This window comes from Carassius auratus, chromosome 7 (genome assembly GCF_003368295.1).
Source record: "Carassius auratus strain Wakin chromosome 7, ASM336829v1, whole genome shotgun sequence".
NCBI lineage: Eukaryota > Metazoa > Chordata > Actinopteri > Cypriniformes > Cyprinidae > Carassius > Carassius auratus.
Window position 1 is genome coordinate 14,952,186 of NC_039249.1, and position 9,180 is coordinate 14,961,365.

General features: G+C 39.8%; 1 protein-coding gene across 1 annotated transcript; it reads right to left on the minus strand.

Annotated features, from left to right (window-relative positions):
* Nucleotides 1-1,661: 1,661 nt before the first annotated feature.
* On the minus strand, nt 1,662-5,156 carry irx5a (iroquois homeobox 5a). Its single transcript, XM_026267576.1, has 3 exons — nt 4,519-5,156; nt 3,122-3,527; nt 1,662-2,634 (listed from the first exon to the last, which is right to left on the minus strand). The coding sequence occupies exons 1-3, from the start codon at nt 4,756-4,758 to the stop codon at nt 1,943-1,945; spliced, it is 1,338 nt and encodes a 445-aa protein (XP_026123361.1). The 5' UTR covers nt 4,759-5,156; the 3' UTR covers nt 1,662-1,942.
* Between the last annotated feature and the right edge of the window lie 4,024 nt (nt 5,157-9,180).

The window sequence follows — 9,180 nt, forward strand, 5'->3', positions numbered from 1 at the left end:
TGCATCGAATACTTCAACTCCTAGAGGGATCAGCAAAGAAAAACATAATTATGCTATTTAGCCGGCTGATGTGGTGCAGCGGCAGCTCCATCCCACTCCGAGAGATTAAATATAGCTGCCCCCCTCACCCGCTCTGCTGCCGGGGAAGGACATTAGAGCCAGGGGAATTAAATGAAACCCAGGGGACTTTTCAACTAGAGTGCGCAAAGTAAACTATAGAGATTAATGACACGACCTCCGAATGAATCAAGTCGCTTCCAGTCCTCACGATTATTATTATTATTATTATTATTATTATTATTATCATTATTATACATTTCTGGTTATAATTAAATGCAAGAGATGCTATATTATTTAGATGAAATGCTGAAAATATCAGTAGAGGATGTGCTAAAAAATGTAATTGTCCGTTTCCATTTTAAGAAAGGCCATACTTCGATATGAAAGGCAATTTATTGATGATATTAATATCGTATAATACTTATAATTATATTTAATGGAACAATGTTAAATCATGCAACTGATCTGTGCACATAACGGACGACAAAAATAAATATTTTTTAATTATTATTATTATTATTCTTTTATTATGTTCCAGAGAGTAATAATTTATAGATTTGTTGTGTTTTAATTTGGAGACTGACATAGTTTAAAATGTGTAACTAAATCATTTGAAATTTGTATTTATTATTAATCTCGATTGCAATCTTTTCGTGGAAGTGTGTATCTTGATAACTCTTTCTGTAATTGCTAAAGCACATAAACATTTGTAAACTTTATATTTAATATGTTACTCCAGATTATCTGCGCCTCTTGAAAAAGGTTCACTTAGAGTCTCCCAAAGAATCAGGCCTCGAAATTAAGAGCAAGTGTGACACCTACCTGCGGTCGAGGGTAGAGGTGCAGGACAGTACTAAGGGACAGGCCATGCCAGGGGGACATTTGCTTGTCACGGCACCTTGGCTACACTCTTGAAAGCCATCAGCGTCTATAATCCAAAGCACTATTAAGCCTATCCTACCATTTAATTATATAACAGAGCAGTATGGTCCCAGAACCACTCCGCATCGCCGCGCGCCTCTAACCACTTTGCCACGCCTAGGAAATAGTAATGAGGTCTAAATTTGGCATAAAATCGAACTCATTACTGGAGTTCGCCACCTGATTGCTTTGCATATAACACGACGCGGTTGGAATGTAATTGGGTTAAATGACTGCTCGACACTTTTGCCGGTGTTGTCATATCAATATTCATCCATCGAGGCATCTCTCTGTTTGCAAAATATAGATGAGCATTGCCCCGACCGAATGCTATCGGGAAAAACTTGAGTAAAAACTTAACAGCAGTCGACAAATAAAGAGACCCGTCTTCATATCTTTTCCCAAACCGTATGAGTTTCAAAATGTGCCGCGCTTTCTTGTTTTCTTTTTAGGGGTAAGTCCTAAAACAGTATCTTCATACTAATTCCAAGTATTATCACACTGCTTTAGTCGGCATTTCAGCGTTTAACAGGAATAGCCTATCTGCCCGTTCATGATGTCACATATCGGTAAATAAATAATAACGCTTTAAATTGTGCAGCCATCAAATTCTCATTAACATGCATGCAAACTCTCAAATCAGTCGCTGCACACATTTTCTTTTCCATAATTTACTTCAAAGATAGTGTATTGTCCATTTTAAATACAAAATGCTACATTAAATATACATATTAGTCTTTAATACAAATAGACTCAGGCGGCTGCAGCGTTTAAGACAATTCTTAGAAGTTACATCTTCTTGATTAACCATTCAGAAACTAAGATTTTGAGGATAAGCATTTACTCAGAAAATAATTGTCCTCGGATTTTTTTTTTTTTCTTAATGCGTCTTCTTTTGCTTCTTCTTTAAGCAACAACAAATAATAAATAAATGTCCGTGTGACTGGCGATGAATCCGGTATTAAATGTTTGACATACCTTTCTTTAGCTCATAAGGTGAGTCTTTACAAAGATCTACCTGTGTTTGGCTTCTTACTTTGCTCTCTCTTACCAGAGCCTCGGCTCTGTTTAAAACAGTCTGGCTTAATCCATTGAAATGTGCCGTAGAGCTGGTGTTGGTGGCGTGGCTACTGTGGAGGTGTCCGAAAGTGCTATAGTTCGTGTAGCCCGGGTAAAAAGGGGAAGTGTAGTAAATAGGCCGAGAAAGGACAGTGTTATTAGGGAGAGGGCACTGAGGGGAGGACCGGGTCGGCGAGGCAGCGCTGGCTATGACTGTGCTTTGACCCAGCCCCGCGGCCTGAGGAGCCTCACTGCTCCCTTTGCACCTGTCCGAAGACGTGGCGATCTCGGCTAGAGACCAGAGTTTGGGTTTGGGCGCCGAAGGGGGAGAATGAATAACAGATGTTACGTTGCTGTTGCCCGTGCTCGCAGCGTGGCCCGGTTCTGAGGGCTTCTCTTGCGTAATGAGATCATTCCCTCTCTGTAGGACGGAGGGAGAAGAGGTGGTGGGTTTTACTTGCTCGGCGAGGAAATCCGTCCTTTCCTCTGTGTCTTTTAATTCCGAGTCTGTCAAAGGTGGATCAAGATCTTTAGCATGAGACTCGTCTTTAAACCTGTCGCATGGTAGCTCCCCTGGGTTGATGAGTTTATGATCTGAAAGTTAAAAAAATATATATAGAGGGATTTTATAAAACAAAATTTGCTGACAATAACATAATAACATGTTAATAAACTGTTGTGTATGCTTAGTTTCACAATTAAAAAAAAGTAATCATGAAATGTATTTCTGTGCAATGTAAAGGCCATTTAACATTTGTTATTATTGTTTAATAATAATAATAATAATAATAATATGTTAAAATATAATAATAATAAAATATGGCTGGTGTTATTATAGCTCTAAATGAGATGCCGCGCGCCAGCTGTGTCCTTATTATGCAGCTCGAGATAAATGAAGTGCAAAACACCATACGTCACCAGCAATTCTCAGTCCATAAGAAGTCAAATTAGAGGAGTTCAAGGTGATTATTATTTAAAGCAATTCTCCCATTATAAATAATATACCACCATTAACCAGCAATCAATTTTGCGCCCGGAGTGGAAACGACTGCAATGAAAAATTGATGATTTTTCCACCGACCTGCCTCTGTGTCTGTGGAGTCTCCCTTGTCCGTGGGCTTGTTTGGCTCGTCGTCGTCGTTTTTCTCGAGATCAATGTTTTCGTCCTCCTCCTCGTCCTCGCTCCGGTTCCGTGGGGTCCAGGTCATCTTGTTCTCCTTCTTTAGCCTCCTCCTGGCGTTGGCGAACCAGGTGGACACTTGAGTGAGGGTCATTTTCGTGATGATGGCCAGCATGATCTTCTCGCCTTTGGTGGGGTACGGGTTTTTCCGGTGCTCGTTAAGCCAAGCTTTCAAAGTGGCTGTGGCGTCCCGGGTAGTATTCTTGCGGTAAGCTGGGTCTCCATATGGGTATGAGCCCAAGGGAGCAGCGTAAGGATGATACCCTATAGATCCGGCCATGCCTGTCGTGTGGTCATACGGGGAGCTCTGCAAGGAGCCAAACCAATGGTTTTATTAGCAAAATATCACTTTATGGACACCTGCGTACAATGTAGGATTGGTTACAGAGTACTTACGCAAACACACCACAAGCAAACACATTCTCGCGCACACACATGCATGCCACATGTATGCTTCACACTTTAAATCTAATTAATCAAAACAGTAAAGCGCAAGGCGTGGGACTACGTATTCTATCATTTAAATTTGGTCAGTTGCCTCATTCCCCTCATATTGTGAAATCCAATTTCACAACTCTTCATCCAAAATCCCTCCTCTTTGTTAACGATCATAAATCTCCCTTCGACAGCTAAACTGACTTTTGACAATGTTTATTTTCAGATTAGCCAGCTAATTAGAAGTTGCAGCTTTTATGTGGGGTCATCTGACAGTATGTCGTACACGCATTGACCAGCGCTGGCCTACGTGGACTCAGTTCACATTTAAATAGCCAGTAGAACATGTTTCCTTTAAGTAGCCCATTTGACTAAATACATGGATAAAGACAAATGGGGAACAACTGATAATGTATTCCTTTTCGCCTGCAGCCCACAGAACTGAGGAAGTAGTATTGCCACAAATCACAACAAAATAATTATGTAGTACATATATATATATATATATATATATATATATATATATTATTCAGTAAATACGCGAAATCATGTTTGTATGTTTCTCTATTTGCATTTCTATAATTCGAAATTTATTTACGTTGTAGCCTATAGAAAATTATCAAATGTTTGAGAACAATTTTTTTGGTTGTTTTAAAAAATTGTACTGCAGTATATTTTATTTAAAAGAAACCCAAACAAATTCCGCGAATGAATATTTGATTGATATAACCGTAGATATTGCGCAAACGATTACTGTGTCTCAGTCTTGCAACACAACATGCATTACAACAAAGCGTAAAAAATATATATACATCCGGCAACTTCTAAAAGTAGAAAAATAAGACCGTGAATAGCGCACTCACCACATAAGAAGTGAAAGTGGCGGCGGCCGCATCAGCGCTGTACGGGAGATGGGAATTGTAGCCTGGCGAGGCGCTGGTGAACGCTGTAGATCCGGCATAGGGAGCGAAAGCAGAGCCAGAGGAAGATCTCCCTAGCTCCTCTGTCCGAGGTCCCGATATCACGCTGGTACTGTAGGCAGGACACGAATAGAGTGCCAAAGAGGCGGATGGCTGATACAAGTAGCCCTGAGGGTACGCCATGGTGTTGATCCAAATTTAAGCTTCTCACTTGAGTTGTTCTCCCTCAAACTCTCACGCGCTCTAAGCGCTCGCTCATAGAGTTCCGAGTAAACAGACCTCCGTCCCGTCCTCCTCACGTTGATAGTAGTGATAATTAAAGAGAACGACGAACGCATAGACTTTGCAATCGCTAATCAGTCGTTGTCAGACTCGCACGCAGATTTTCGAGGCGCTCTCTCACTCTCTGCGCGCGCTGTGACTCTCATGCCGAGCGCGCGGGACAAGTTTTTTGCTCTCGGATTGGGGCTTTGCTTCGGAGAGTGCACTGCCAGGATGCTAAGTTGGAAATTGAGGATTCTGACGCCTACTATGAGCCTCTCGCTCCTCCTCTCGGGGTGTAGTCATCGAAGGAAAGGCAAGCTGGAGCTGGGTTACAGCAGCCCAGCCTAAATCGATTCTCTTTCTCTCTCTCTCTCTCTCTCTCTCTCTCTCTCTCTTCATTCGTACCGTGGCACTCACTAACAATCTCCCCCGCTATCCCCCTATTTTTATCTCTAACAAGCCTCACTGCCTTAGACTGAGCAGCTACAGCCCCTGGATGGCGATCTCATGCGAGCCAGTACATCAACTTCAACTTTCTTCATTTTATAAATATACGAAACCTTCATTTTCACACATGATTAATAACAAATGGACTGTTGTCTTCTTAGGGCTTGCCGAATACGACAAGAGACAAGTAGGGTACACAAGTACTGTTCGCAGTTCTTCATTCTCCAAAAATAGTGTTTGTGTGTGTGTTCGCGTCGCTCATTTCAAGCTTGTAGAAACACTTTTTTTTAAGAATGCGCGACAAACTGTTATCCATCGTACCTTAAATCAGCTGAGAACTGATTTCTTTTCGAAGTGTCATGTGTTTGAAAATTATCATGGATAATTTGGAGGTAGTCTACTTTATTGCCTCATTGTAGAATATAATTAGCTATAGCTATTTTTACACAATAGTTTTTGTAAAACGGGTTTCCCTAATTTTTCAGAAACAAAGAACATAAAGTGACTGTTTACGAGCTTAGATCAAGTCTCAGCGGTAAGAAAGTGAAGAAGCAACTTTTGACAGGTGTTAACTGATTTGTCTGCTGGACAGTTTTCGCCTTAGATCCCGGAACAAACCAGATCTTCTTCTCCTATATACCAAAGCCCCAAGCGCAGACCGATTAAGACCATATGAACCACGGCAAATCCATCACGACCAGGGGCTCTAAACCCCTTTGATTCAAACAGATATATTCATTTTATTCTATTTGCTCGCAGACTATATTTTGTGCGTATATTCTAACAAATAACAAGAGATATATCTTAAATATTTTTTATTTCGCCTAGATAAAAATGCATTAAGTAATCTACTCTTTTTATTTTATATAGGCTAGCATTCTACACGTCATCACAACAGTACACACAAGCCTAATAAAACAAGCAAAATGTGTGTGTGTGTTAATAAAAAGGTTGCATTAATACAAAATCTACTAATCTACCAGGTTCATTTTAGACTTATTTACAAAGGTGAACTGATAGCCTATACATCCAGTGTTGAAGAATAATAAGCAAAAACTAAAGAAACAAAAACAAAAGTGGTGGCTGAGGAACTTGACGCAGGAGTCAGTGGATTGGCTCACTTGTTAAAGTCTCTTTGAGCCGAAAGGGATCGCTGTAGGCGCTGCTACGGAGTGTGTTCATGATGTCACGTGTTACTGCACTCTCAGGAGTGAAGAAAGATGACGCTCAAACTCAGTGGACCAATGCTAAGTTCAAAGCAAAACAAACTGTAGACATACGGAATTACCGCGTTGTCGACTGTGATATAGTGAAGTGTTTTATTATATCTGCACCACCCTTCAATGTTGGTCAATATATACATTAAATCGAGTTGAGGAGCTTTCGAGAATGGCAGTAGCTTATTTCTTGTAATATCTATTAATGAGTAAACCAAAATAGCCATACCCGTTTTTATTGTAATTTTACATTTTGAATCGTCTGTATATAGCCTTATAGAATAAAAAAAAAAATATTCCATCTAAAAGCCTTAATCTCGTTAAATACCCCACTAGCCTCCGTTTTTTTTTTTTCTGAAGCACAGCTGGAAGTGGCCATTGCACAGACACCTCTAAATAGTATATCAGTTTCCAAGGATACCTGGGAAGTAGCATTTAAATGACGTCAATATTCATTGATAGAGTATTATCGGCAGTAATGAGTTCCTCTTCACCAATAGGATTCGATAAGCAGTCTGTTTAGCGACAGTGGAGGGGTGAATGAAAGAAAGCTAGGAAAGAGAAAGAAAGCAGGGACTAGTCACACTCTACACGCGCTGCAGGCATAAAGGTAGGAAACTGCTTATTTAACTTAAATGACATTCTTTACATAATACCCTCATCGAAGCAGTAGGTAAGTGGACGAATAATTAAACAACAGCACTTTTGAGCATGGTGTTTTAGCATAGGGGTCTTATATTGAAATGGTGCGTGTTTTATTTTCCCGAAATGCTCCCGTGAACTCCCAGACTGGACGGCAAGGGGAGGTGTAGGCTTATGTTAGGATATGTGCGCTCACTGATGTATAAGTTATCCTCTTGCTTGTTTTATGACGGACGCTTATGTTTCCAATTATGCATGTTTGTAATATGACTAGTCGTGCGGATATGCAAGAGTCTGAATCTTTTGCACAATAATGCAATATGTCAAAGAAAATATAACAAGGACGAGCACAAAAAAAAAAAAAAAAAAAAGAGTAGGGGGGAGGTAGCCTATTTCAAGTGATGTTTTTACAGCAACATGCCTCAGGGAGACGACGTAATTTAATTTGGATTTAGAAACTATTATTAGAAAGCATTATCTATTGTAGCAGACTAATTGCTTCTCGCGTTCACGCGCAGAATGGGCTGGTTAAACGAAGTTAGTTAACGTGAAGTGCATGACAGGTTTCCTCGAGGCACAAGGTTGGCGTGTCTCTCCCGACAGCAGTGGGCAGTCGGTAACGTGTAGCCTACCTCTCTCTCTGCCCCCTCAAACGGATTTTAGCCACTCCAAATCTGCCCCTAAACCGATTAGTTGACGCCAAATATTCTTTGATGTATTAGCTAAGGGGTTTTGCCACTTGGAAGCCAATTGAAATTCTAAACAGTCCGCCGCTAATGCTTTGGGGAGATCCGTGGCGAATAATGGATGTGATTTATTTTTGACCTTGCCATTTTTATGAAATGATTAAACACATGTGCACAAGTAAACCCTGCTCCCTAAGCAGCAAAGCAAAGCAACGTAATAATAATAATAATAATAATAATAATAATTACTATTATTGTTATTATGAATATAGCATTAAACAGCTAAATAAACATTTATATTTATATTATGTGTTAAAAAATTATATAGCTATAGTATATAGCAAATTTGTTCATCATGGCTTCATTAATTTATTTTCTTCTCTTTTTTTAATGCTTTGAAACATTAATATTTTTTTTTACCAAATCTACTTGTCTGTCTTTAAGTGCAGAAAGTTTAAAAACAACGATAATTGACCACTGTTTTGAAATGTTTTGTAGATGTTTGTAATACTGTGAAAGCAAATATCAACGTGATCTACAGTTAATGTTTGTCATCTTTTCAGTACATGACAACTGTGTGTTTCATTTTTGCTTTAAATAATAAAATATATGCATAACCCAGGGAAATAATAAACATTTGTATCGGTTATTTTCCATACAATATTATGTAGCATTTGATTGTGTGAGTGGCCGCGTACACAAGCATGTGTTCACTCATTACAATGCTGCTTGTAATGGAGTGCTTCTAAGCGTGATCCAAATATCTATGTAAGTAGGGCACAAGATCAAAAGGGGCAACGCTGATCCTTAAAAAGAGCAATCTAAATCTGTCAGTACTCTATAGGTTTGCCGAGGACATTTTATTGAAACCACCTTGAATGTTGATGCAGGAGCTCATTTATTTTAAACGTGATTACTCTGGTATTTTTTTTCTGTCCCCTGGAACAGGTGTGAAAATACTATGAGGGACTTCTAGCAGATTTAATCGACTTGCTGATTCTCATCATGATAGCCTTTACCACCCCAGTCAATTTTAAAGTGTTCATATGGCAGAGATAGACTGGGTCCCTGGGTCCCCCAGCTGTGGCTCCATATTCCCGGTAGTCTTCCTCAGAGGCCCCTGGTGACTGACAGGCCGTTAGCCAGGCTAAACGATGTGATGATGAGCTTTTTATGAGAATGGATTTAGAATTGAGAGATTTCAGACAAAGATTGTGTGCATTTTTCCCTCTCGTTCTTTCTCTGTCTCTCTCTCATATCCCTCCCTCTGTCTGTCTCTCTCTCTCTTTCCCCTGCCAGACGGCTAGATTATGATTGATTTGGTTGAAATGGATTGTAGGAAGCAGACA

What these genes read in the sequence shown, in the direction of transcription:
- irx5a (XM_026267576.1), bottom strand. Translation starts at nt 4,758, where the DNA reads ATGGCGTACCCTCAGGGCTACTTGTATCAGCCATCCGCCTCTTTGGCA. An exon ending in CCACTTTCACTTCTTATGTG is followed by an intron (nt 3,528 to 4,518) that starts GTGAGTGCGCTA and finishes GGCTCCTTGCAG; the next exon opens with AGCTCCCCGTATGACCACAC. An exon ending in CTCCACAGACACAGAGGCAG is followed by an intron (nt 2,635 to 3,121) that starts GTCGGTGGAAAA and finishes TTTAACTTTCAG; the next exon opens with ATCATAAACTCATCAACCCA.